Genomic DNA, 27,456 nt, shown 5'->3' on the forward strand with positions numbered 1-27,456 from the left:
CACTTCTACAACATCGTCAGACTAATGGAAAGGGAGCCGGGTTGTTTGACGGCACTACAGGATTACCTCGATTACTCCAAGCAGCGTAAGCCACTGGGACAACGTCCCAAATGGGAATCCATCTCGATGTTGCTTGGCAAGGATATGTCCACCGTTGGCCGGGCTGATATTCGACCCTGGACCAACATGTCTGGGTTGACGATGGTACCATTCGATGATCACAGAGAGAAATGCGCTACAGATCAATCTTACGATTATCTGACCGAGTCTATATGCGAACAGTTTTACAACAGCACGTGGATACCATTCTTCGAAACAACAGTGATGGGATTCATGAGAAGAGCTATCAATAGACCCTGTGACACGGGACACGGACCCTGTAAAAGCCATTGTCCAATTGTTGCATCTTATCGCTGGTTTGGAAGATATGGGTCTGCAATAGTGTGGGAATGCCCTGGAAATCCAGTTCATGAAGTTGATGCGTCTTGCGATACTAGTTTGCAAGACTGATGTGTAACAGGTACCGCTTTCATTTGTAAGTGGGAGGCAGATCGATCTCACCATTGAAGCATGCGATCCTTCGCACATACACCTTAGGATTTAGCATAGTGGAGACTTGATGGGAAGACAAGATTGTTAGTGGACAGGTACGGTAAGGAAGCAAAACACACCGTCTCATGACTGTGCGCCAAAGCTGATTGAATATGGTGAAACTTCAAACCATCACTCAAGTATCGTTCACACACTCGTCTCTCTTCAAATTAATCATAATCCCCAGCAAACCCACGCCCACTCCTCCCAAAAAGCGCTTCAATCGCCGCCGTAGCCTGCAACTGCGCATGCGTCTCCTTAACCTTCTCCTTCTCCCGTTCCAACCTCCTCACTTTCTCCTTCTCCTTCTCCAACTCACGCTCCTTCTCTCGTCGTAGCTTTCTGAGTTTCTCATGCTCGATATCACTATACTTGGCCCGTTCGTAGTCCCTCAACTTCTCCACTCGCTCACGATCGCGCTCCTTCTCACGCTCCAAATCACGCAGGCGGTCGATGTCTAGCGAGGAGAGTTGACTAGTGACATCGTGGACGCTGCGCCACGGGTCTGGTGTGGATGCACGACCGAGGAGAAGTGGCGAACGGCGACCAAGGGTCAATGGGTGGGCGGAGTAGCTCATGGAGCGCTCGGTGAGCAGCCTGGGCGGTTCATGCGGTAGGAATGTAGACCAGCTGTACCAACCGGCAGCTTTGAGTTCGGCACGAGCTTTGTTGACGTCGTTCTCCAGCGCTCCACTGGAATCGATGGCGTCGAGAAAGCGCATGCGGTGGGAGCTCTGTTGACTCTCAAGCTTGATCAGGTTAGGCGGCTCAATGGTGGTGAGGCTGATTGACGTAGTGTGGTACTCTGGGTTCGAAGTGTTTGGCGCTCGGACGAGGAACTTTCGCGCCCAGTCCTTCAGATCAGAGTCTGGCTCATAGCCTTTATAGATCTCGTTGAGCACGGCTACGGGGTCTTCGTTGAGGATGCCATATGCGTTCATTCGATCGAGAGCATAGCTCTTGCAGTCTTCGAAGCCCATCAATGTACCCAGCTTGGCGAACTGTACATCAGTCAGAACGCAGGCTTCACTGGTCGTTGCTTGGGGTTTGATGATGGGTGGGCCTCGACGTTCGATGCCCAAACCTGCTGCCGCGGCGGCGAATGGGCGTGGGTCAGGCCGGTAGGAGCCAGTGTGCAGAAACTCCAGGAAGCGGACGAAGGTGTCTTTAGAAACCTCCTTGTGTACCTTCAGAAAGCGGCTACCCGCCTTTTCAAATGCCCTCACCACGCTCAGAGACTCTTCAATCTTGTCTCCATCAACGAGGACAGGCTTGTCTTTATACATGAACTCGACCGACTTTGCAGAAGGTCTAAGACGTGCACGGTGTCTCGTCTCGAGCTCATGACGCCGCTCATTGTACGTTTGGACTTCCGGCTCGCGGACGCACTTGGGCTGGTCGAACAGCGGCTTGCAAACCTTCCCGTACCACTTCTGCACTTCGCTCTCGGATGGCCCCTGCACGATGCTATGGCAGTGGCTGCAATACCATCGCTCCCGGTCCTCACGCTCAACTACTTCTCTCCTTCTTGGACTGTAATATTCCTCGGCAATGTAGCGAATGTTGGAAGGGCCATGTCCATAGTTGAGAGGCGACAACTCCCTCCCGTGCACAGCGGAGAGCTTTTTAATGGTAAATATGATCTTACCGAAATGCACGCCATGATCCAAGCGTCCATAGTCCACCTCGTCTTCTTTCTGTGCGCCGCAAGCGACCAGAAGGTATGCGTGTATCATGTGATGGATCAGAACAGCGACGATGTCTTTCGCCTTGGCGTATTCGAGCGCGTCCAGATTCAAGACGATAGAGATACGCTTGACCTCAGGATTTGGTCCTAGTCTGTGGGTGTAGGTGGCACCTGAGACGTCGGTACCCAGGGTGTCAAAATCGAGGAAGACTGCATTTTTCAGATGACCGGCAAAGAGTACTTCATCGAGCTTGTTGAAGATACGATATGGGATCTCCTGGACCAGCCCGTCCCTTTCAAGTGTCGCAGCCCGTATCCGTATATTCTTCAATTTCTCGGCTGTGTCAGCCCAATTCTGTTCCAATCGATCAACGATAAATGCGACTGCCCAATCAATGTTCCACCCAAGATTCCTGTCGCACCTGAGGAAGGGATCTTGAAGTCGGACAGCGACGCTCGATAGCGGTGGACGATAATCATTAGGCTCGAAAGGGATGTAGAGATCTGATTCTGAATCAGAGGGGTAGGACTTTGATCGAGCAAGCGCTGCTCCGCCAAAGAAACGATCACCATACGGCAACAACGCATATTGATCGGGAGAGCCGAGCGTCATTGAGTAGTGAGAGTGATGTGAAGGTCCGAGAGTCTTGGCAAAAGGTCAAAGAATCAAGAATTGATCGAACCTCTGCGGGAGGGTAGTTCCATTGCTGTTTTATAGTTGGGTCGAGCGGGAGGCCGAAGCGGATGATGGCTGCTTCCAGCCGGCGCGACGTAGTCGTTGGCGGCAGCTTCTCCGTTCGGAGAGTCAGCATGGAGCACGAATCATTGTTGATGCGAACGTAATGCAAACGCTATCACGTATTGTTTGTCATGGGCAAGCCAAAGATCTGGGTCGGGGTTCGTTGGGCTACGGGCCAAGTGGTATACCATTGGGTCGATACTGGAAACCCGAAGGTTTACTTTGATCTGACAGCTGCGCGCGCCATGCCCATGGGCCAAGGTCGCGTGGTACCATGTAGGCGAACGTAACGCAAGGTTGCAAAACACTGGCTGCTGGAACGGATGTGCTGGCGCTGGTAGGTGGGCGGCTTTCGGCGCCGCTTCTCACTCAGCCTAACAAGTGTCAGTACTAACGGAGACATGCCTTGTGGGGATTAGATGCGAGGACGACATGATGGAGTTGACACGGGTCGAAGGCTAGGTGAAAATAGTAGTATTTATTTAGCGAAGAGCGCAACGAACGCCAGTCGCGGCTCCAATGATCGAGCAGGAAAACAGATGGGATATACAGAGCACGTAAAGGGGAGCGAAAATGAAAGCGCACTAGATGGTGAAGCGCCTGACTGGTAGCCGAATATCGTTCCCCGAGTTTGTCGTAACACATGAACAAAGACGGGTGATGCCTCATTCTTAGCCGCTGGGGTTGCCACGGCTGATCGGTATATAACAGCGAACAGGAATCCGGACTATCGCGCTGTCATTACCAGCCCTGACATTTAGTAGCGTGGGCGGTCGTCAGGACGACCGTACTCGTCGACAGGCCTTCCGCTGACGGAGCCAGGACGCGAACCAGGGCGCGAGCCAGGGCGCGAACTGGGACCCACACTCCTGCCGCTGCCGTCGCCGTAGTGCTTTCGCCTGAGAGCGGCTAACCTCTTCTTCTTGGTGTGCGCGTTGATGTAGGTGCCGATGATGAAACCGACAATGTTAAAGAAAGGCACCCAGGTGGTCTCGGGCAGGAACTGCTGGGCGAATGCCAGCGAGATGGGCGAGACGATCCAGCTGACCTTCATGACAGGCCAGAAACCGGCCCTGACGGTCGCCTTGACTTGGTGGAAGGTGCGCGCGCCCGCGATAAGGGCCATGGAGACGAGGTAGACGCTGTTCTGGATGGGCGAGATCTGCAACTGTTAGCGACGTGCTGACGATTGATGGCCGTTCGGGTCAGGACTCACGATCAAGTTGCTGAAGAGAATCTGCAGGACCTTGGCCTTCAAGCTCTTGCGCCCCTGGAAGACCTTCTGGAGAGCGCTAATCAAGACGTGTCCAAGGGGCGCGCTGATCAAGGCACCGTAGATGGCCATCTTGGGAACACGCGAGGTGAAGTAGTGGCCCGACTTGCTCCTGTCGTGGGCGATCCACGATGCGAGGAACTCTTGGAGACCAGAGAGGGTGCCCGATGTCAGCATCTTGGTGCGCAATGGGTTGCTCTGCAGCTGCTTCAGGTAGGCCTGGCGCGCGTGCCGTCAGTGAAGGGCTCGTCACATGTTTCGTCGCACAAGACTCACAGCGAGATATCCATTGGGACCGCCGCCTTTGGTGAGGGCCTGGCCGAGCTCGTGCATGAGGTCGCCATCCTTGACTTTGCTCGCAGCATCGGCAACGGCGGCCGTCGCCTTAGTCGTCGTCTCCTTCTCGAATTTGACCGACATGGCGCCTCAATGCGATGCGACAGCAGCAGACAGCGGATGGGCGCGTGTGGGAGATGGGGCTGCGGTCGACGAGGTGTTTTGTGGGGGAGGGTTGACGAGCTGGCCAGGCGTCGGGATGGCTGGGGATGAAGTGTAAACACCTCGGACGACTTGGGTGCTCCGTGCTGCTAGCGCCGAGCCCAAGATGCGGAAGCGCGTGGTCTGGCACAACAACACGACCTCGGTTTCGGCTATGGGTAAGGACGATAGTGCTCAGCCAACTTCCTCAGTTCCAGCCTGCGATACCTGCAGACTCTTTTGAGGAATGCTGATGAAGCTGGGCCACACGGCATGCCGAGGGCGCGTTCGCCTGATGCTTTTGGCGGATGGCAGCGCGTCGGAAGCCGCCGCCAGCACTTGTTTGCACCGAGCCAGCTCGAGAGTCGCTCCCACGGCTCATTACAGGCTCTGCACCCAGCGACAATCGTGATTTACGTGGGCGATGGCGAGTACAGTCATGCGCAGGGTTCATCGCGGTAGGGGACCCTTACGCTGTCGTTGTCGATCGTGAAGTGATTTCCCTGAGCTCTTATCGCTGACTGATCCTGGTCCCTTCAAAAGCCGACGACATCATCACCAGCCCTCGTGTGAGCAATATTCTCATGGAATGTGCACCGAAGGGGTAAGACATCAAACCGGTCCTCCATGATTTAGACGTAGCCGTGAGTTAGCACCTACACGTTCAGATAACATGCGTCGAGGTGCCACAATGTTGGATTAGACACATTGTTTGTACGACCCCAAACTTCTTCGTAAACGCCATCGCCTCTCATTTCCTACCCCTCACATGGCATCACGTCCTGGCATTCCACCTGGCCTGATCTCGCCCCGCATGGCCTTCTTCGCTCACCGTGGCTTTCTTTTCTTTGTCCTGCTCCAAAGCGTCGTCAAAGCGCTTTCGTTCATTTCATTTCGTCGTTTGTATTGCGAGACAACAACAACAAACAGTCAAGGCACGTGCAAAGACCGTCAGAGGGCTTCAACATTGGTAAAATCGGGTACCTACGAGGTCAGGCCAAACCCGCAACGTGCAAAGCCGCCAAGTGGAGCATGGCCAGCGGGTGACAACTCGTGTGAACGGCCGTTTCCAAAAGACTTAATTGGTTTCGACTGCCCTCTTCCTTCCGTCTTGCTAAAAAAATTACGAGTTGATTAGAGACGACTTACCGAGGTCGCTCTTGCTACGCCGCCGCTGTCTTAGGGTCCACGCCTTCACTCACTCCTCGCAGTCTAGCGTGAGTGCACCTGCCCTGTCATTGTCTCGGAACAGCAACTGCAACTGCCACGCTCTTCCGGCCGCCCACCTTTGGTCCTCCTTTCTGCGGATCAATTGTCGCGTGTGTCCCCTCCTGGCGACTTGAGGTCTGCATACAGCCGATCGTCAGCGATTGCGAACCTACCAACCCGCGGTATTCACCTCGACCGGACCTTCACAATGGGGAAACGCCTGCGAGTCCCCAATTGCACCCACCTGGACATGGACCGCGTTTTCGGTCAGGAGCAGCACTGCGGCGTCTGCGGGCGCTCGCCATCCATCGGGTTCCTGTACGAGTGCAGACAGGATTGCGAACCCCATCTTCTCCGCACACTACTAGCTAGGGATCAGGATAGCATCGAGCCAGTGAAGTCTGCGTTGCGCCAGGAGTTGGAAAAGATTGGGTTGGGTGAGAGTATCATTATCACAGCGGAGAGCGGACATTACACCGACAAGCAACTGAACAAGCTCAAGGGCCTGAAGCTTGAGCTGCAGCAGGTCATCTCGGACACGCAACAAGCCGCTCAAGCCAGCGATGTCGTCTCTAGACTCACCGCTGCCATGGCTAAGGCGCCATATAGCACCGACGGGGCCTTCAACAGTATGCCTGATATGAACGCAGTGAGTAGTTTCCGATGTATTGAAATTAGCAAACAGACTACTAATCAGCCACAGAAGCCCATGGGATGCAACGTAAGAGCCTGCCACACCTGTCGCCCGTACTATCGAGAACGAATGTACATCCCCTTTCAAGCGGTACTCAACGCAGAGTTCCCGCCCATGACACGAGAAGACATGGAGGAGCTCCCAACCAAATCTGCACACATCATGCGTACCATCGGCACTCGAGTTCAGCCATTGCCATCCTCGACAACTCTAGGCACCTCTCCATCGACATTGCCCAACTCGAATTCCTTCGCTACATCTGCAGGCTCACCACTTACCGCCTCTTCCAACACAACCGATTCAAGCGAAGCGACGTTCAAGACAACGCAAACTGACATGGACGAGATCTCCGCTCAGCGTCGCCCCCGCCGACGGTTCTACAAGATGGGTCGTCGATCGTCCGTGGACATTGCCCGCTCCCTTTCTCGCGGATCCAGTCTCCTCACACCTCAAGGTCTCAAATCCGCCGTCCAGGGTATCTTCCGCCCAAACCGAGAATCCAGCTCCGAAGGCTCTAATATCACGCTCCCACTTCCAAGGACTGGCACAGTTCGCGATAACACGGGTTCTCCGCCTGTAGGCGAGTTCGACCTCGGAGCCTTACGTCGCGTTCGGAAGCAGAAGGAGCGCAATGAGGTCAAGAACGGAACGTATACGGGTGGCTTCGAAAATGTTACCGCACAAGCCACGGCGCCCAGTGACCCAGCGTCAGGAAACAACAGCAGCACCGACTCCGAGTTCTCGGTATACTCATTTACGACTGAAGAGGAAGAGAACGTCGTAGTAGAAGGCGTTGCTATCACGGAAGAAGCAGCTGAGACGCACACACCCGATCTTGTCGCTCTTAACGTCCCTGCTATTCATAAGCTGGAAGCGGTGATCAAGACCGCAGAGGTCGCGACTACTGAGATTGAAGAGGACGCGGATATTGGATTACAAAGCATCATGACGCAGGTGTAAAGAGAACTACAGTCTGAATTCCTGGGGCTGGCACATGGGTGGCCAGTAGAAAAGCGGATAAGGAGTTACGGTTTGATGATTTCATGACAACGGAGAAAGATCATGGTTCAAATGAGAATACGGCTGTTAATAAGGGAGGGAGGCGAACGGAGGAGGAGACTTGCTCACACGTCTCCTTTGATCCCCTCTTCTTGCTCGGATGATGACTAGAATAGTATCATTATCCGTAATTTAAAACTTTGCTACACTTTAATCAGTTGGAAGGATCAACACCCTAGAGCTTACGTTGACGCTAGACTTTCCAATGTGTTTGTTATATCTTAGTGTAGTCTTCAGGCCTGTTCAGCGTTTTCCTCGTACGAGGTGGCTAGACACACTTAGTAGAGATTGCAGTCAGTCCAGTGCAAGCTGAAAGCGAAAGAAGGCCCACATTTCCCATGCTACCAACAGCTACTTCCATGTGCGGGGTTCACAGGGTAATCATGATATTCATCTTTTCGTTCCACACCTATCATACAAGTACAACGTTTACAATTCCATCCCCAGCCAAGCCTCATCAATCTCATGCTTCTCTATTTACGACCAAGCTTCCACCTCGCAATCCTCGTCTGTATGTCATCCCATGTGAACTCTTTCCTCTTGAGCCCCTCCTGCTCACCCTCTTGCAGGACAACGGTCGGCGCTCCAGACCCACCTCCAATGTTCTTGACCTGGCCACCGAAAACATGGCGGGCCACTCTCCTGAGATCCTTTACGGTAACGTCCTCAATCTTCTTGCACATCTCCTTGACGCCCACTTTGCGGCCGTGAACTTGGACTTGCCTGCCCAGGTCTTCTAGTTCCACCATTCTGCTTTCGAGGTTCATGAGGAGTGAGGATCGGAGTTGGTTTTTCGCGCGTTGGACTTCGACGTCGTTGAGGGCGGAGTAGCCGGTTTCGTCGCCGAGCGATTTGAGTTCGCGGCACATGACTTCGAGCATTTGGGTTACGTGCGAGGGGGCGCATGAGGATGCGATGCCAAAGAGGCCGCTGTCGGTGTAGCTGTGGTTGAAGGCCACGCAGGACTCTACCCATCCGTGCTGGTTCAGTACGTTGGTGTAGAGACGCGAGTACATTCCCTTTCCTGGGCCACCTGCACTGAAGGAGCCACCACCGCCGAGCAGTGTTTGTAGGGTCGCGAGGGCGTAGATGTCGGGCGAGGAGATGGGGAGCGCTTCGAAGGCGAGGTGGATGTGCGATAGGCGGGGGAGCATGGGGTTTGCTGGTGGTGGGATTGGCGGTAGTGTGAGGAAGCCACCAGTGTATTGTGATGGTAGCGAGGTGTCTATCGGCGGGAAGTTAAGGTCGAGTGATGTATTTACGGAAGCGTTGGAGGTGGCTGATGTGGAGAGGTTTTTGAAGAAAGGTATCTTTGAGAGGAGTTTCGAGGTCTGCGGTGGTGCCCCGGTGGGTGTTGGGTGATCGGCCGTGAACATCTGCTGTTGCGGTGCGCTGTTAGAAGCCGAACTGTTAGAGTCGAGACCGATGAGCGATGGGCCGGTGCCCTTCTCCATGTCGCCAAAGTACTCTTCTGTCAGGCGGACAGCTTCGTTGTGGTTGACACCGGCAAAGGCAACGACTATCCGGTCGGGCTTGAAGAACTCTTTTCGGTATGCCTCGACAACGGCGCGGTTGATGAAGGGCAGGCGCTCCTTGGGACACAGCAGAGGGTTGCCCAGAGTGTTGTCCTTGAAGGCTGCCATGTGTACCAGCTCCGGCAAGATCAGCTCTGGCTTGCTCCAGATCTCTCCAATCTCGTAGTCGGCCGTCTCGAGCTGTTGCTGTACCTCGTCTTCCGTCACCATTGGATCCCGGATCGTCTCGGCAAGGACGCCGACGGTGGAGGGAACGGCGGAGTTGAACGTGGCGGACTGGTACATGACCGACTCTCGGCTAGACGCGCATTGTATGTTGCCGCCCAGTGTCTCTACCTTCTCCATCATCTGATCGCCGGAGGTGGAGCGTGTGGACTTGAAGGCCAGCCGGTCGATGATATGGCTGACTCCGCGCAGTGCATCGTTCTCGTACCGCGAGCCGGCGTCGACGTAGACTCCGATCCCCGAGAAGTGGCCCGGCAGGGCTTCGGTGGCGACGCGGATGCCATTGGAGAGAGTGGTGATCTGGTCGAGTTCGGCGGGGTCCTGGACAGCAGTTTAGAATGGCTTCGGCTTGCTACGTGAACTCAGTGCTAACCCTCTCTTCAGCGACGGCCGTGGCCAGGCTCCGTCTGCCTGCGCATGGTGCTGACTGTGTGAGCGACGCCGAAGTCTTGGACAGTCCCCGGGATAGCGGTCGGTACGTGTGCGGTCTTAACATTTCTGGCGTGGGTGAGGGCAGCACCCGTCGCGCGTTCCGAAAAATTCCCCATCTTCGGATGACATGATGTCACGTGCGCGGAGACCCAGTGCAGCGGATCCCTTACACCATGAAGGCGGCCCCACACCGCAACGCTGCGATCAGCGCATGAACTCTATCTAACATGGCCATGTCGGTTTGGATGCGCTGATATATCCGCGGGGAACTATATTTAGTCGGACAAGCGCCGCCGTGATGCAGACACATGGAGCACGAGGGCGGAGGGGTTTCAGACACCATCTGCCATCTGCCATCTTGTCATGGACCTGGACATGGGCATGGGCCTGGCAGCTGTTACCGTCCCGCGTGACGTTCAGCAGTGCCTCTGGTAGCGACGGCCGACAAGAGCTGACTTCATCATGTCGACTCTGGAACCCTGTTACCAGTACATGCTAGAGGTCCGTCTTCTTGGTAGTCCCGCATCGCCAGTCTAGAGGCGGCCTGCTCCTCTTCTGGTTTGCTTGGCCCGTCCAGGCCGCCCTGGCCTTGTTCGCGCACCATTGCCAGTGTGCATTTGCATTCATCATTTGCCCCAGTGCCGCAGTGTCTCGGACTCTCCCAACCCATGCGTGCTCTTGTAAACGGGCAAACTGCGTCGTCTGTCAAACGCTGTCGAAACTCGCGCATTCACATTCCCGCCCACGCCAGCTTCAGGCCTTAATCCTCGCTCTGCGCCGCTGACGGGGGTGATGTTCACCACAACAACAACCCCAGCCCTCCCTACAGTTGCGACTGCCGTGCCCAATTCGCCCTCGCAGCGACCCACGGGCGTCCACAGAGGCATCAGCTTCCTCCGAAACCTGCACCTGCACTCCGGCAGCCAAGCCGACGCTTCACGTGAGGACTCCCGAACCGGGACACGGCCACGCGCCTCAACACACACTCCACCTGCCTCGCCCGCCTTTGCCTCGTCGTCCCACCAACACACGGCCGCCCGTCCAGAGTCACTGTCGAGGAGCCACACGGCCGATAGCCACCCCCAGCCTCCCTCCACCGACTCCCCACCTACTACCCCCAAACCCACCATGACGAGAACCCGTTCCGAGACGGCTCAGCCCCAACTGCAAGTGCGCAACAACACCGGACCCACGCCCACCTCAACACCAGGGCCCGCCACCGCCCAACCCATGGAAGGCGCCACCGAGAGCGCGGGCGCCGTCAAGCACCTCCCCTCGATTCGTTTCATCCCGCATCAGGACCCCCGAGCCGGCAGACCTTCGCTCATATTCCCCACCATCAACCGCACCCTGCCCGACGAGAGCGCGATTCTGCGCGTAGGAAGATACTCGGAGCGCGACAACCTCCCTGAGGTCCAGACCAATGCCCCGTCGGCTGCAGCCATCGGCTTCAAGTCCAAGGTGGTCAGTAGGAAGCACTGTGAGCTGTGGTGCAAGGACGGCAGCTGGTATATCAAAGACGTAAAGAGCTCCTCAGGCACCTTCCTGAACCACATCCGTCTAAGTCAGCCGAACGTCGAGTCAAAGCCCTTCCGCATAAAGGATGGCGACATCATCCAGTTGGGCATCGATTTCCGTGGCGGTGAGGAGATGATCTTCAGATGTGTCAAGATCCGCGTGGAATGTAACCGCGGCTGGCAGCAGGGACTAAATACTTTCAAGTAAGTTTATTTGTCCGCGCGGTAGAAGGCGACTACTAACCCGCACAGCAAACAAACCCATCAACGACTACGCGCACTTGCCAAGAACAAGAAGGAGGTCACGGGAGACAATGCTTCCACACACACGTCTGAATGTGCGATTTGTTTGATGTCCATAGCCGTACGTACTCCCGTAGTATCGAGACCTAACCGTACTAATCAGCGCACAGCCATGTCAGTCCCTGTTTGTAGCACCCTGCTCCCACGTCTGGCACTACAAGTGTATCCGTCCTATTCTCAATGGACCCACATGGCCCAACTTCCTTTGCCCAAACTGCAGGGCGGTCGCAGATCTAGAAGAGGATGTAGAAGACATGGGCGAGTTCGAGGATTGGGAGGGTGACGAGGAGGTAGTCAACGGTGACACGGCTCCTCACGCCAGCGCGGAGCAAGGTGACCGTCACGTCACTCCCCGTGCCTCTGTCGCCCAGATCAATGGCACCGATTCAGACGGTGGTGTTGATTTGACGGATCTACACCATCAGATCACAAACATCGAGAACCAGACTGTACTAGAGACGCCCGATCGCCGCCTCACGCCACCAACATCGTCAGTCACACAGCCAGTGTCCATCAACGTCAACGGTGCGAATGAGTACGTGGGACTATCGCCTCTGTATCCTGCCGGCAGCAATGGCCTAAGCCCTGATCGCGTACAGGACGGTCCCATGACCCCAAGGAACGACGCCGGCCCTTTTGTGCTCGATGGTAGTGCGGGAAGAACAGCCGGCAGCCGCATGCGCGAGACTTCCCCTCCGTCTGATTCCGACAGCAGTGGAGCACCGACTCTACCTCCGGTGCGATTTGACTAGCCGATCCGCAAACTGAGCGTGTTGCATCTTTCAACTTCTTTCTCTTGGAAACCTCTCCTTTCGGGCTCAGTTGCATATTTCCGGGCGTTATGGCGTGTACAAAGCGATTGTTATGATCTCCATGTAGGTCTGGGTGGGGGGATCATGTTGCAATGTGTTATAGTTCAAGAGTAAGCAAGACATACAGGAGGGCGGAAGAACGGTAGCTAATGTATTGTAACAAAGTCAACCAAATCTTCGCGCTTGCAGCTTTCTTTCCGTGTAGGACACATTCGTTTGGCCATTGTGCTTCTGGGGTATCTACGCTATGGAAACTCGTAAAGACCAAAACAAACATTAGTTCGTGGCTGACCCTCTCGTTATCTCGTCGTACTCCATGTCTTCCTTCAGATCCGCTCGTTGGATTTTCACTCGCAAAACGATTCACACTCAAACATGCCTCCCATAGCCCTCCCCTCGTGACTTGCCCTCCATTCTTCCAACAATACCATAACCTCCTGCCTCGTATCCTCAATGATCCCGTCCATCTTGATATCATTCTTATCGTATCCAAACGGATCCTCCAACTGAACACCAATACCCTCAATGCCATAGAGCGTGAACGCAATGATAGCCACAATGGGTACACTCCACCACCTGTAATCATCGACAATAGCAAATGGAAGCACACATGCATACAGCGCCAGGACCTGCTTCTGGTGAATCAGATGCGCGACAGGGATGGGCGTGCTGTGAATAGTCTCCATAGTGCCGTAAGCAGAAACGAGAGTATTTAGCTGAACAGTCATCTGTGAAGAAAGAGGTGCGTGGAACCAGCCTCTATCGTGGCCGCGGCGGATGTAGCCTTCCAGTAGAATCGTGAGTTGTAAGGGCAAGCCAAGACCTTGATCCTCGTAACCCATCAAGCCTTCCGGGAGGAGCGACACGTATTCGTCCTTCTTCATAGGTGTTGTGCCATCGCCGTTCTCGAGGGTGGCAGTCGATCCGCCGAGAAGCGGGGTTGTGCTTGTGCTGTTGTTTGTGAGAATGGGGGGATAGAACGGGCCGAAACTACCAGTGCGGTCGATATAGCTGGGGCGTCTGGAAACAGGGCGGGAGCGGTTTGGATAAACGCTTGGTTGAGGAGGCAAGGTAGCTAGACTGGCGGGTGGGATGTTGAACTCCGCGCGGAGGTTGTGTTTGATCGAGTACAAGACGGCTACTAGGACTCGGACTATATTCTCTGTATCTCTTCTTTCCTCTTCCGTGGCATGGCCATCTTTGTCCCGCGAGTTTACGAGACAGATTCGAGCGAGGTTGCGGACGCAGGTTCCGATTGTGGTGAGGCAGTTGCGGCCGGTCCAGAAGCGGTCGTAGCCGGTGCTATTGCGGAAGACTAGCATCAGACCGACTACTATGGAGAGCGAGGGTATGATGGTCGCCGGGATGGATATGCTGTCCACATAGCGGGTATCGATGTAGACGATCAGAACGGTGAAGAGCGAGTGGAGGAGCACGGGTATGAGGATGATGTCGTGTACGGCGCCCTTTGAGAAGCGTAGGACGAGAGGGAGACGACGGGGTTTACGGCGGAAAGCGTGAGCGAGAGGGTAGGTCGGTCGACGCGTGGGGATCTCTGGGGTTGACATGATTGCGGAGGTGGAGGTGAGAGCGAAAGCGGTGGTGTTCAACGCGACCAGGCGGTGTATAAGAAGGTGGAGAGAGAGCCCGCTCTCGTATCTTCTCCCCGCGATAGATGAGGCGGTATGAGTGGGGACGGTATGGGGAAGACGACGAGGTGGCAGGGATCCGCGCCGTGGGCCGAGTCGAAGCTTTCTATACAAAACCCAAATGGCATAGAACAAAGTTCATGACGACTAGCCTTCGCCATGGGATTCTGCGACCATGGCTCACGAGACCTCACGCGATCGGTGATGCGAAGCTAGTGGTTGAGCTCCTCAGGGTCCATCTCTCGTCACATGTGAATGAAGATGGACGGGTCGTCGCCAAACGTGGGCTCCACGTGCGGGCCGATGACGCGATAAGCAACTTCCCGAGCAAACCTCGGTCAAGACGCGGGTGGTGTCATGTTTTCTCTACGCGCGGAATCAACAACACCATGCAGGCTCGATAGCACCGACACTCCTTTCTGTTCGCCTCCAAGTCTCCCTTGAGCGTCTACCCTAATACTCACTTTCTCAACATGGAGGACTCGCATCCGGACTCCACTACCATCCCTTCCTCTACCAGCGCAAACCAGCCAACTCCACAACCCGATGCGAAACCTACACCCGCACCACCGGCACGATTTACGACGATACAAAAACTGCGCTTCCTCCTCCTCAGATACCTCGCCAGAACCGCTGGCACCGCAGACCGCACGCTCGTCCGCCTCTCCAAACTCCTCTCCACACCCAGCGGCACCGACGTCCTCCTCTGCACAACCTCGTACACCCTAACCCTCATCCACGCCGTCCTCTCCCGCGTCCTCGAACGCCGCCTCGCATCCATCGCCACCGAAATCGCCGAGAAAGCAGAGGGTGTCCTGCTCCCTGGCGAAACGCTCATAGCCAGCCTCCCAGCGCCCACGAGCACAAAGGTCATCGCACAAGTAGTCGGGAGTTCGAGAGCGCTTGCGGCTGTCATATCCGATTTCCGCATCTTCGTGCGGTTATGGGGTGTGTTGGGATTGTATACTTGGGCGCGGGATACATCTCAAGACAGGTTGCCGGAAGATGCGACTAGGAAAGAGAAGATACTGAGAGGGCTGACGTGGACGGCCATCATGTCCTGTGTCGGTTTCCAAGTTTTGGAGAACGGCGCGTACCTAAGCTCAAAGGGTGCGTTGACGACGGCGAGATGGACGGGCGATGTGGGTAAAGCGCGGGAGAATGCGTGGTGGTTGTGGAGTTCGAGGTTCTGGGCTGCTTATGTGGGTGTTGAGCTTGTGCGTTTGGGTGTTCAGCAGTATTACGCTTCGTCATCTGAGTCGATATCGGTGAGCTCGGGTGATGGGGAGAAGGAGGATAAGATCCAGAGGGAAGAGCGGATTAAGGCTAGGAAAGTGGAAAACTGGCTTTGGTGGAAGGATCTTGCGTCTAATCTGGCATATGCGCCTATGACTGTTCACTGGTCAATAGAGCAGGGTTTGTTAAGTGATTGGGGTGTTGGTGCTTGTGGTATGGTTGCTGGCGGGGCACTGTTGGCTGACGCGTGGAGGAAGACTGCGTGAGTGTATGGCAGGCTCCATCAATTGGGATAGCACCGCAGCGCATTCCTCGAATTCACACATTTCCTACCGCGAATCATCACATGGCCAGTCAAGTACAGTTGGGTTAAAAGGTTCGATTGTTCTAAGTACGCTTCCATCTCGTGTTGAACAGACAGCCAGACGTACAGAGACAGATCTACAAAGAGCGGAGTGAGATAGATCTGAAAAGAAGAAGGAACGGTAATGACTGTCCAAATATCCACGCCGTTGCCAGCTCCGTCTACGAGGCGCCTCATTCACCACTTGTCCTCACTGTCCAACAAACGCGGCAATCTAGCAAGTAACCTTGTAGCTCACTTTGCCATCAACATTCTTGCATGACTGATTGTAGTTGGGCTCTTTCTTGTACACAGTAAAGTCACCACTGCACATCGGTCCAGAGTAGAGGTTCACTACACATCCATCGTTAGCGCCACGATCGCAAGTCCAAGAATGCTGAGGGCCGTAGACTTACCTTGGCAGTTGCCCTCTAAGTAGTTGACTCTGATGCTCGCAGCATTGGGTAGGTCACCGCATACGTCCTTGTTAACCGTGGGGTAGTGGTTAAGGCGTCCTGGTTCACCACTGCCCATGCAGCCTCGGACGTCCCAGGTGTCGAAGTCGGCCTGGAAGGCACTAACGCTGGTGCTCATGACAGCGAAAGCGGACAAGGTGGTAATAGCGGTGGGGAAATGCATCTTGAAGTGTTAGACTGGAAGGTTTGATGGTTCGATAGAGTTGTAATGTAGTGGATATGGAAGTGGGAGAAGATGTGTTGTGAGCTGTTTGAGTGTGCCTCTTCATAGACTTTATACATATTTTCACATATATAGTCTCTCCCTCTCAGATATAATGTTGCCTTCACTGATCGGACGTAAGATAGTGTTGGTTTTCGTGCCCTTTTTCCTGCCATGGTCACATTGTCAGCGGTTGGCGAGCAGTTTGTCAAGTTTCGTTGCGATGACATCGTATCAAGTGATACTTAAGAGTATGTTATAGACCTCATGATGGCTCCGGTGGAGTGTGATGATGGACACTGAGCTGATCTTATGTTGTTGGCTGGGCGGTAACACAGTCAGGACCTCAGGACCCTTGACGCAGTAAGCGCGCGTATCCAATAGCTTAATTCTGACAGGGTGCTATATGGTGTATTATAGCTCGATGTGATCATGCGCGTCGCATAGCCATACTATGTCCGGACGTGCGCTCTGGTCGAATGCTGGTTTCGGACAGCTTAGGACGGTTGTCGGTGAAGGCATCGAAGATGAACACCGTTATTACTAAAGATATTACTGGAATAGACACACAAGTGTCTCTCTACTCTGATTCAGAATCGCGTTCCGATGATGACTCGCCACTGGGACTCTCAGTCCTGCTTCTCTTCGCAGAGCGTGGTTCGTGAGGATCTGTTCTACAGCCCTTAGCATCACCGTACCCCTTGCAACAACTCCAGACGAAACCTTCAGGATACTCCTCGCGCATTTCCTCGGTATCGATCTCTCCGTGGCAGTTTTCATCATGATCGGCCCAAAAGTCCTCATCTTCAAACACCTCCAAGTCTCCTTGTATAGATGTGAGTGATACATTTATGGACTTTGATGGTCGGGATCTTCTTACCTGGATGCCATTCGCACCTTTCCTCCTTAAGTATATCAAACTCTTTATAACACTGCACACAAATGTCGAAGCGTCGACCGCGCTTCTGAGCTCTTGGTAACTTGAAGGCGGAATTCTCTGCGAGCGGCCCATCAAGAAGCGACACGGCTGGCCGCCCTGCTGCTTCTTCCTTCACAAAAAGCTTGTCGTGTGCTAGCTTGAAAGCTTCTGGCGACTCGTTGCATATTTCGAGCAGGACAGTTTGTAAGCGCTTGTGAGTCGAGGTCTTAATGACTTCCTCTAACTCTTGTCGCGCAAGGTGTTCTCCACTGGTGACGCGTGACATGGCGCTAAATAAAAGCGACAATGAATGAGATGAGTTCGTTGAAAGAATGCTACGCGTTCTGACAGAAGGTTCGCGATAGGAAGATTGCGGATTGAGCGACTCACTAGTACAAACACGAGATAGCGTGCCTTCCGGACGCGCTACCACGTGAAAGCACGCCACATATCGAAGTCGAACTCATCACGATGCAGCAAGAAGCTTGAAAATGCATTCAATCGTTTCAAAAAAGGTATATACATGAATGATTGCCTCCAACATGTCCGACACTGGTATGCGGATGAAAAGTTCTTTGGGACGCAACATCGATCCCTCGTTACAACTCGCCGATGCACTGCATTCTGGGACCGTGCAAACCGCTCACCCTCAGATGCCGCCAACGACCCTCTGATGGTCTTCACGATCAATTCCTTACAACAAGTTTACCATCCGGAGCAAGCAACAAACGCGTTGCCACTGGCACCAGTGTGTGTAATCTCTCCCGCACGCTGTCCAGCAGTGTTGAAGATGACACGATCAGCACCCGGAGATCCTAAACACCTCAGTCAGCACGCATTCTCTAATTGGCCCTTTTTCTCATCAACACATATTGGACTTACCACCAGTGTAAGCACCCGAGGTCCTCAGCGGGAACTCTTCATACGGGCCCGAAACCAAAAAGTCAAAGCCCTCATAGTTGTTATACCGATGGGGGTAGGTCGAGCTACCAGCTTCGTCTCCGGCCTGGTAGAGCTTGTAACCCGCACTGCGTGCAGCAGAGACTTGGGATGAAGTGTAGCATGTTGAGCCGCACTTGACGTAGCAAGATTGTCTAGACTCGACAGCAGCAATCTCAACGGGTGCCTCTTCGGAGACTGAAGTGGGGAGAGCGAGGGCAATAGGCGCGATGAAGAGGAGGATGTTGGTGAGGAACTTCATGTTGGCGGCTGGGAGAGAATGAGACGACGAGCGAGTGTCTTGTCGGGAATTGTGTAACGAGGGATCGGCGGGGCTGGTAGACCTGTCTTTCAAACAAAGGGTGCTACATAGTAGCTTTATACTGCCTTACTACCTATCACCCCAGTGTAGTCCAGCATTTAGTCCAGCGGTCGCCTCCGAACCATCTCAACCCTAAAGTGGAAGATCATACTCGAAAGCAATTAAACCCGGACGCAGAGGACCTTAGCACCTTTCCGGAAGGAACAATTGCTCCGCGAAGCCATGCAGCAGAGGCCCTCTCAAGCTGGGGTAGAGGAACCTATCACAGACTACCACTCCAAGCGTGGCACCTACAACACCATACTAAGCGCAGACCCTCGGTCCTTTCATACATCCACCACCCTCTTACGTTATCCCCTCCCATTCGCTCGACAATAACATCACGCATGAATTCCCGCTACCAAGACAACCGGAGCATCAACATCCCCAGCACCACCCCATGCATCCAGGACATGCGACTTCCGCCGATCAGGAAGGTACGGACAACGATTCGCCGGTTGTCTCCCGGAACTAAGATGATGTGTTTCAAGCTGCTTATCGCCGGAGATCTGGCGGTGGTGCACATGTGCGTGTTCGATAGGCTGAGTGCGGTTAGGGATCGACAGGGAAACGCGGCAACTAGCGCTGGATTTGGAAGGTGGGCCTGGGCATTGGGTGTAGGAGGCATGTAGACTAGGAGATCGACCTCCACGACGGTAAGTGCGGATGGTAGTAGAAGCGAGTGCAGCGATGCGGGCGGCTAGGCGGAGGTGTCGATTACTGAGCGAAAAGTGCCGGATGCGGTCTTGACCGTTGTTCGGTACTAATGATAAGCAGCTCGCCCAACATGCACTCACTGACCGAAGGCGAAGATAGGTAGAACATAATACAATCTTCGTAAGAGATAGAACACGATAGCAATATCATTGTTGTACACTGTAAGGCTGCCTTCTGCGGCTATGTAAAGCATGAGCTAAGATCCAAACCAGCTGGCAATGTGCATAGCCTAAGCAATATAAGCATACAGTCCGTCATCTTCTCTTTCTAGGAATTCCTTCTCGATCAAGCGATCAATGTTTCTCTTGATACCGCTGACCTCCAATGTTCCTCTGTTCCTCGTCGCTGAGATGGTCTCGCTGACCAGTTCCGCATGGCTGATTCTCTTCCTCGCCTTGAGAATCCTGACAATGGCAGCTTGCGTCTCGTAGTTGCGGTCAGCAGCAACACGCTCGTGGGTCTCCTTGTTCTCGGCTGCTGTTTCCTTGAGCTGGACGGTGTTGACCTTGATACGGTACTTGGGGTCTGTGAATGACGCGTTGAGTGTGAAGGTGTCGGTTTCGTTGATCTCTCGGCCTTTGGGGTGTTTGGTCAATGGCCTGACTTTTGCGCAGGCTAGGGACTGTAAAGTGCGATTAAGCTCAGCCGGCGCTATCAGATGTTAGTGATGCGAATAGAGTAGATCTAGCGCGCAACTTACGTAGTCCAGTGGCTTGTTTGAGGTACTCGTAGTCAATGTGCTCATCATCCGCTCGGCCGTTGAAGAGCAAGAGAACGATAGCCTGGAAGGAAGACACCACCAACTCCTTGAGTCCCTTGGGAAACCTGGCTTTGATCTGGCAATGGGCGAGCGCGTGCTTGAATTCCAGCTTGCGACCAGAATGCTTGACTTTGTAGTGTGCTTCAAACTTGTTGATCGCAGACTGGATCTGCGGAGGTAGAATTACGGGGACTGTGGGGTACGTAGGCCAAGCTGACGCAGAAAGGACGTTGACGTTGAGATCCAGGCTGAGCTTTTCGTTGCGTTCCTCACTAATATTCTTGTACGAACTCATCTCTTCTCGTGACAGTTCGATATCGCGGAACATCTGCTCGAGGTTGGCGGTGAAGCCGGCACCACATTCTGCAGTACGTTAGTATCTCAGTAAGTCGCAAATAGGTACACACTTACCAATCTTCAGTCTCGACAGCATGCTCCTCTCAGCGTCTGCACTCGCACTTCGGCCCATCAACAATCGTCTGGCCAGATCTTTCTTGTAGAAAGCTTCAAACACAGCCTTGCCGTGCAAGAAGCGGAACAAATCGAGAACCTGATCGAGCTGATTATTGACTTCTGTGTCTTCATCGAAAACACCTTCTTCGTTATCTTCTTCAACTTCTACAGCAGCGGGCTTGTCTGCCTTGCGGCTAAGCTGTGCTGGTATCGCTTTTGCGCCTCCCCTCAGCAGCATGTCCACGTACTTGGCGATCATCTCGCCAGTCTTCGAGTTGTCCGTGCCCCAGCTTGCACTCGTTTTCTTTGTCTTGTTCATGAACTTGTCAAAAGATTCTCGCAAACCGTGACCCAACTCCTCATCTCGGTGGAAAGACGCCTTCCACAATGTGTCTAATTGGCGCTTCAATGTGAGCAGTTGTATCACCATGTTATCCTGCTCCTTGTCATTAAACACTATAGCTGTGCCTTCGTCCTCGATCCACTTTGTGAACCCTGGCCGTAGCTTTGAGCCAAGTTTCCTCCGCTCGAGCAATGTGTACAGTAGCTCAAGATCTTCAATGGCGTTGGTTTCGAGAAGATCCGCAAGCTCGTCTTGATTGGTCAGTCGCACCTCCTTCTTCGATATCAAGTGGTCCTCAAACAACGTGAGGAGCTCTCGTTTGGTGGTGTTCGGGAGGCTGAACATGTCGACCCTCTTCATCTCGCGATCCATGAGTGCTTTCGAACTGCGGACGTATTCGGGTAGTGACTTTTCTGAACTCTCTGTGTTTGCCCACTTCGCAACGTATTCCTGACTGATCTCCATCAAGCGCGGCTCAAAGGAGCGTGTGTAGACTTGCATGTCGTGGAACATGTTGACCGTCTTAGAGAACATCTCGCTGTCCAAGTCACCGCCCGTCCGGTCGTTAGCGACGAGATCGCAGGCACCATCGACAATGCGCGGGTTCAATTTGGAGTGTTCAAAAATGAGGGAGCGGAAGAGGCTGATCGAGATTTCGCGGAGGGACTCGTGTCGCGGGAGTAGGTAGGCGCGGTCTAGATAACAGAAGATCCAGTCAAGGTATTTCTTCAGTTTGTCAGTATGACAGCGTGAGCACGTATATGGGTATAACTGACCATTTGGCTGTTCCACACTACCCACGCCTGCAGAGTTGCCCGCAGTACGTCAATGTTTGGCCTTCCCAGACTCTCCTTGACCTTCGCCTTCAGACTCCCGCCCACGTAGTCCTTGCATTTCGCAATCAAGCGTTCCTTGATGTCTTTCGCCATATTTTGGCGACATACGTTCTCTACACCTCTGTATAGTTCTTCCAGACTAAAGTCCACATCCCCCTGCCGAAAGATGGTGTCCAGAGCCTTCTCGATCTTGGCCCATGTTTGGTCCAGGAAGACCCTGGGGTCCACCTTCCTCGTGGGCTTGAAGTTCTTGACCACCAATCGCTTGGGACCATTGTTGGCGTGCATGTTGGGCGCTGCTTTGCGCATGCCATTCCGTTGCCCGTTGGCTTTGGCAGGGCTGTTGTCGGGGCTTGACGTGATGTCTACCACGTCGGCATTGCTCGATAGTCCCGCCTTCTTGCTGGGGAAGTGATACATCTCTGCTGTGCTCATCTTGGTAATCGGCGCTGGCGGTGTGGCGATCTCGGTGGTGGGGATCGGAGAGCTGTCACGTCGTGTGCGCTTGCTAGTGGGTGAGAGCGGCGCTGCGGAGGCGAGCTTTGGCTTGGATTGTGTGGTAAAGAGCTCTTTGATCGTCTTGCCCGAGTGCTTCCGTTTCAGTGCACCTGGATTGGCTGACATTGGGCGGACGTGGGGAGGACCCGGAAGCTGATGATTGCGGAGCTGTTGCTGTTAAAGCCGCGGCGATGGCAGTGACGCGCTTGATCCATGCCCCTTTCGGGTACACTAATGACGATATCGATAACGACGGAGATCTGAGGGTACATGGACAAACAAATCTCTTACATCTCATCTCGTATGCGCACATGGGAGCATTTCAATCTTTCGTCTAACTATGCTTTGACGCGGCTGTTGAGGCTCTGGGTGCGACGACATGGTCGATGATGTACTGTGCATCGTGCCGCAGATCTGTCATCAGCCATTGACACCCGCCGCATGCATGCCGCTCACATTGCGATGTCATCGTTTCCATCCTTCTCGACAAGCTCGCATTTCGGGCCAGTGAACAACATTCTGTTGAAAATGCTTGCAAATAGAGGGTGTGTGGATGCCCAAGGTTGTTACATATTACCTACTTCCAGCGCCTACATCACGACCACCGACAGGTGTCTGCTCAGTGTACTTCCCTCTATCGGCTCCTCATGCTCCTTTTACAAGATATGATTGCGAGATCACTCAACGTCCGCGCCGTCGCCGCCGCTGGCCCTCTATCTCGCCAACGCTACCCAACATCTTTGCGGCGTAGCTAGCTGCCATCGGGATCTTTCTATTATCGGACATCTGTTCCTTCTCTAACTTCTCTAGTGCCTACCCGATTGATGCAGATACCGGCTAAAGTATCCCAGGCTGACACCATGAAAAGGGATTTGGGGCTGAAACCTTGCGGTCAGCCTTTGCACATGTTTTGGCCGCCCCTTCGTCGTACACTCGCCGGTTCCTTCGCTTCAGTCATATCTTTTATCGTTATCATCACGCCCGCCCTTTCTTTTACGTTTACGCGGCCAAACAAACAACAAAGATCTTGCGCGTCAGCTACAGCATGTGCACGCGCATTGAGTTGCCAGCGATGCGACGAGTTGCGGTCACCCCACGCGATGATTGTGGGGTATCTACCCGTGGGCTTCTCCAGACGGCTACCGTTTGTGGAGACACGGCCCCCGGGACTCTCTATGTGCGTACGCGAGCCCTGACCAGCAGGAAGAACGGAAGTGAGCACAAACACCGTAACATGGATGCTGAGTGCTTTCGCCATTGGTCACACACGTCAACAGTCTTTCAATAGACTCGCCGTTAGCCTCTGTTGATGGCCTTCTAGCCCAACAGACAATGGCTCTACCACACTTCCAAGGTCGTTGCCAGTCAGCTTCAGCACTGTCAAGATATAGCAACGGCACTCCCCGTAGAGACTAAAACGCTACCGCCATCGCGGAACGTTCCTCGTATCGCAACCATTGCGTCCTGTGGTGGGTCTCCGAGGCTACCAATAATAGTCATTTTGTTGCTATTGTCGTGCCACACATGAGCAGCCACCAGGAGACTAAAAGACGCCACCGCCTAACCTGTTGAGAAACGCCCGCATCCCTTTGCGTATCACCTGCAATGTCTCGCTTCTGCCCCTGGTAAGGCAAAGCCTAATGTCGACTTTTGTTCCCTCTCTCCACACTATTTGGAGTTGCCAATTTTGTCACAGGCGAGACAAGTTCACCCAAACTCTCATCTGTCTCTGACAGTAGCAAGATCACGACTGCAAGAACTGCTGAGAGTATGCGACTCCAAAGATCAAGACCGAGGATACTGGTCTGTGATTGCTCGAGGTTAACATGTGAGACGGAACACGGGGCTCACTTCCTCGCCCACGCGACAACGACCCGCGCGGGATGAGCCATCCTGCTGGTACCTGACCATACAACTGGGCCTTGATATCACATCCGTGCCTCAACATCACTGCCCAAGCAGACCCGGGCATCTAGCTGAAAGCTCGTCAGCCAGGCCACGCCATCTTGGAGACAGGAAGAGTGAGACTTAACAACCCAGCGATTGAGCCTTACTCGACTACCGTAGCAGGTGCATACCCTTAGCGTGAATAGATGAGATGCCAAAATTGGAAACATGGTTGGCTAGCACGGTCTCTACATGACGTCCCATCCCCCGAAATGGAAAACGCTGGTATGGCCGCCTTTCCATGCCCTAACACACAGACCGTGGCCCCATCGATCCCAAACCTAGCAGACGCTCAACCCAACCAAGCCGTTCAGGGCTAGCTGTCTATCGACGTAGCCAACAGGACGTCGCGGCAACATACTACTCACTTGATGGTTTTACGCCATTTCGCCCGTTTACTCGACCCTCACTGGCTATCTGGCTTCCGATATCCAGCATTCCTCAACCCGCTCGCCGTGAGACCTTCGTTATCAATCTTCACTGCGGCCAAGGGGCACTGTCTGAACAGTGGCTTGTTCATCCTTCCTACAAGGCTCACTGGGGCTTGCATCCATTCCCTCTCAACCCACATCTGTGTTACCGATGGTCATTTTGCCACCCCACGTCCTTGCTGGCTCTCATGTATATCAAAAGCTGGTCTGTCGGACGCTGTCCAAATGCCACTTCCGCCCTTCAGATGACACACGCCCCAGTCGCATACAACTCGTTGTTCTCCTGACTACAATCATACCTTGTCAACAAAACGCATTCGGAGTATTGGCTAAGCCAATACATCATCACAACACACATCACGAACCATGAGTCGGGCTCCACGGCGCTTGGCCAAGTCTAGCAGGTCGGGCCCAGTTGCAATCTCGCCCAATAATGGTATGTTCGCTCCCAACAGCCGGACACGCACATATACTAAACTACCTAGCACAAACAACACTGAGCCGCTCCTCTGCACCACCATGCCCGTACCATCACTCAATACTTCAACTCAAAGTCGTGCGTGACGCACTTGAAGATATGCACCCCATGGATCGCTTCATCGCGGCGCCCTCATCACATCACCCTGTGGCGTTCATGGAAGCTTTCAAAGTCGGCACTGCTGCTTCGGATGGATGTACTTGCATCTCAACCACAAGCGTCACCTTGGAATTACCGTCGTAGATTATCATGGTGGATGTTCATATATTGCACGCACCCCACCAAGAACAAGCGTTGTTGAAGGTCGGGCGTCGTCCTTTCAAGAACGTGGCATTGGTGAAGCTCGGAAGCAGACCTCAAAAGCTTCAATGATAAGACATCACACAGGGAATATTTAGAGGCGCGTTTTGATTGATTTGTATTTCGAATAGAACTGGAACACTCTCTCGTTCAATGACATGAGCTTGCACCAAATCCGTCCTAACCTCAAAATCAGGGATCAAGCTCTACTGTCAGTCGTGTAGCGTGAAACCCCTCTCTCACATGCCCAGGTGCCGTCCAACTTTTCACCGACCCACAAGTCTTGGCTTCGCGATGTTTTGCTTTTGCGAAAGTGCTACAATCCACGCCTGTTTCGCCTCCTACCCAGTCGGGATGCTCCGCCACGTGACAAAGCTTGGCAAAGCGACCTTTTGCTCTCAAGAAATGCCGTCTTCAACGGACTTCCAAAGTTACCCCAAGAGGCAGTATGCGTGCGCCATTTTGCCAAGGCCATCTGGCAGGCCTGCCCTCTTATTCCAGCAGCGATCGACAGTGCCAAGGCTCTCTAAACCTTCCTATTGCGGGAACAGCGATGTGTTGCTCTCAGGACTTTGCTGTCTTCAACGGATATCTGTACCTGCTCAATGTGGTAACAGCGAAGTCTTGCTTTCACAGAAGTGCCATTGACAACGTTTATCTGTATTGCCGGGGTAGAAGCTGGACACCCAGACCACAGCTGAATGCCTTTACCACGAGCCGACGCGCGGTGCGACAATGACACAAGCTTATTCTTCCCAGTTGTCCTTAGATCTCATAGAAAAGCAGCATGTTGCTAATTGAGGTGGCGACTAGTTGCGATGCTTCAATGAACCATGTGTGGTACTAACAGCATTGCGTGACTTAGATGTATCTGGGGTATCTCATGATCGACCAAAACCAACACATCATTCCTGCGTCCCTCTCTTCGCAGCCATCATCTCACGGTACTTGTCAATCATCTTCTGACGCTCCTCGCCCAACTCCTCCCGTTTCCTCAAGCTACCAGCCAGCTTGGGGACATTTCCGACTTTGGCGCCTGCACCGTTCTTGACCTTGAAGATCTCCCTCGGCACCTTGTCGAAAGTTGGCGGTGCATGAACTATGTCGTGCAAGCCCTTCCGTTCCTCTCTCTTCTTCTTGAGAGCTTCCCACTCGTCTTCGCTACCATTGTCTATCTCGCCCGCCAGCTTCCTGCGTTTGCTCTTCTTCGCCTTCTTCTTCTTGCCGTTGACCGTTCGTGTAGTGTCGAGATCGGCTGTCTTGTCTTCCCACATGGCATCCAGCTCGTCTTGTTCCTCTTCGGCCAGTTCCGCTGCCTCCATCTCCTTCTCTCGTATCCGCGCTTCTTCTTCCCTCCATCCCTTTTGTAGACGTTTGAGATGCCGTTCGTGCTTGGTGACTCTGTGATCGCTGACACCTGCAACCTTTTTGCCGGACTTGGTGATACCCGACATTGGCAACGCTGCGTCAACTCGCGCGCGGAACTCGTGCATCGACTCTCCAGGTTGTATCTTCAGCGCGGTAGTTGGTTGCACCTGCTCTTCGCTCTTGTTGTTTGCATCATCCTTCTCCACTGCCTCAGCTGCGGCTTGCTTCTTCTGCTTCTTGGTTTTCAGCATGCCGTCGTCGAGCCCTGAGCGCTTCTTTGGTCCGCCCTGGGAGAAAGCCATGAGCCGCTGGAAGGCCTTGGGGGTGTCGTCTGCGCCATAACCTTCGACTTGGTTTACTTTGCGCTTTTTGCCTTTGGTAGCTGTGCTGAAGGTGCGCGCCTTGCCGACGGCGAGGGGAGCGGCGTGGACGTTGGGCGGAAGGTTGAACCTGTTGGCGACGGGTCAGATCACGGTCTCTAAGTGATTAGGCTTGCGAAAATACGAAATGACGTACTGGGTATCATCCTCCTCCACGCGTCTGTGTTTGTGAGGCATATTGGGTATTGGCTGGCTGTCTATTCGATACCGAGTCCCGACGGTAATCAGTCGATGGCTGTCGCAAAAAGTTACGGAGTCGCGACAGGG

At 53.8% G+C, this 27,456-nt stretch overlaps 11 protein-coding genes across 11 annotated transcripts; 3 read left to right on the forward strand and 8 right to left on the reverse strand.

Moving 5' to 3' along the window:
* Window positions 1–761: 761 nt before the first annotated feature.
* On the reverse strand, window positions 762–2,891 carry J4E85_003409 (uncharacterized protein; the record flags this gene model as incomplete). Its single annotated transcript, XM_051467677.1, has 1 exon — window positions 762–2,891. One exon carries the CDS (start codon window positions 2,889–2,891, stop codon window positions 762–764), a length of 2,130 nt encoding a protein of 709 aa, XP_051328836.1.
* Window positions 2,892–3,774: 883 nt separating this feature from the next.
* Window positions 3,775–4,710, reverse strand: J4E85_003410 (uncharacterized protein; the record flags this gene model as incomplete). The annotated part of the gene is made up of 3 exons (XM_051467678.1): window positions 3,775–4,179; window positions 4,234–4,509; window positions 4,567–4,710. 3 exons carry the CDS (start codon window positions 4,708–4,710, stop codon window positions 3,775–3,777), a joined length of 825 nt encoding a protein of 274 aa, XP_051328837.1.
* Window positions 4,711–6,184: 1,474 nt separating this feature from the next.
* On the forward strand, window positions 6,185–7,630 carry J4E85_003411 (uncharacterized protein; the record flags this gene model as incomplete). Its single annotated transcript, XM_051467679.1, has 2 exons — window positions 6,185–6,625; window positions 6,680–7,630. The coding sequence occupies 2 exons, from the start codon at window positions 6,185–6,187 to the stop codon at window positions 7,628–7,630; spliced, it is 1,392 nt and encodes a 463-aa protein (XP_051328838.1).
* A 572-nt stretch (window positions 7,631–8,202) lies between these two features.
* On the reverse strand, window positions 8,203–9,985 carry J4E85_003412 (uncharacterized protein; the record flags this gene model as incomplete). The annotated part of the gene is made up of 2 exons (XM_051467680.1): window positions 8,203–9,810; window positions 9,863–9,985. 2 exons carry the CDS (start codon window positions 9,983–9,985, stop codon window positions 8,203–8,205), a joined length of 1,731 nt encoding a protein of 576 aa, XP_051328839.1.
* Window positions 9,986–11,049: 1,064 nt separating this feature from the next.
* J4E85_003413 (uncharacterized protein) lies at window positions 11,050–12,493 on the forward strand (the record flags this gene model as incomplete). Its single annotated transcript, XM_051467681.1, has 3 exons — window positions 11,050–11,642; window positions 11,691–11,802; window positions 11,852–12,493. The coding sequence occupies 3 exons, from the start codon at window positions 11,050–11,052 to the stop codon at window positions 12,491–12,493; spliced, it is 1,347 nt and encodes a 448-aa protein (XP_051328840.1).
* A 407-nt stretch (window positions 12,494–12,900) lies between these two features.
* J4E85_003414 (uncharacterized protein) lies at window positions 12,901–14,121 on the reverse strand (the record flags this gene model as incomplete). The annotated part of the gene is made up of 1 exon (XM_051467682.1): window positions 12,901–14,121. The coding sequence occupies one exon, from the start codon at window positions 14,119–14,121 to the stop codon at window positions 12,901–12,903; it is 1,221 nt and encodes a 406-aa protein (XP_051328841.1).
* A 554-nt stretch (window positions 14,122–14,675) lies between these two features.
* J4E85_003415 (uncharacterized protein) lies at window positions 14,676–15,704 on the forward strand (the record flags this gene model as incomplete). Its single annotated transcript, XM_051467683.1, has 1 exon — window positions 14,676–15,704. One exon carries the CDS (start codon window positions 14,676–14,678, stop codon window positions 15,702–15,704), a length of 1,029 nt encoding a protein of 342 aa, XP_051328842.1.
* Window positions 15,705–16,016: 312 nt separating this feature from the next.
* Window positions 16,017–16,420, reverse strand: J4E85_003416 (uncharacterized protein; the record flags this gene model as incomplete). Its single annotated transcript, XM_051467684.1, has 2 exons — window positions 16,017–16,135; window positions 16,198–16,420. The coding sequence occupies 2 exons, from the start codon at window positions 16,418–16,420 to the stop codon at window positions 16,017–16,019; spliced, it is 342 nt and encodes a 113-aa protein (XP_051328843.1).
* A 1,663-nt stretch (window positions 16,421–18,083) lies between these two features.
* On the reverse strand, window positions 18,084–18,579 carry J4E85_003417 (uncharacterized protein; the record flags this gene model as incomplete). The annotated part of the gene is made up of 2 exons (XM_051467685.1): window positions 18,084–18,193; window positions 18,261–18,579. 2 exons carry the CDS (start codon window positions 18,577–18,579, stop codon window positions 18,084–18,086), a joined length of 429 nt encoding a protein of 142 aa, XP_051328844.1.
* A 1,045-nt stretch (window positions 18,580–19,624) lies between these two features.
* Window positions 19,625–22,411, reverse strand: J4E85_003418 (uncharacterized protein; the record flags this gene model as incomplete). Its single annotated transcript, XM_051467686.1, has 4 exons — window positions 19,625–20,046; window positions 20,096–20,518; window positions 20,567–21,677; window positions 21,728–22,411. The coding sequence occupies 4 exons, from the start codon at window positions 22,409–22,411 to the stop codon at window positions 19,625–19,627; spliced, it is 2,640 nt and encodes an 879-aa protein (XP_051328845.1).
* Window positions 22,412–26,346: 3,935 nt separating this feature from the next.
* J4E85_003419 (uncharacterized protein) lies at window positions 26,347–27,366 on the reverse strand (the record flags this gene model as incomplete). Its single annotated transcript, XM_051467687.1, has 2 exons — window positions 26,347–27,259; window positions 27,326–27,366. 2 exons carry the CDS (start codon window positions 27,364–27,366, stop codon window positions 26,347–26,349), a joined length of 954 nt encoding a protein of 317 aa, XP_051328846.1.
* Between the last annotated feature and the right edge of the window lie 90 nt (window positions 27,367–27,456).

This window comes from Alternaria conjuncta (assembly GCF_024043145.1).
Source record: "Alternaria conjuncta strain BMP 0040 chromosome Unknown scaffold_4, whole genome shotgun sequence".
Lineage (NCBI taxonomy): Eukaryota > Fungi > Ascomycota > Dothideomycetes > Pleosporales > Pleosporaceae > Alternaria > Alternaria conjuncta.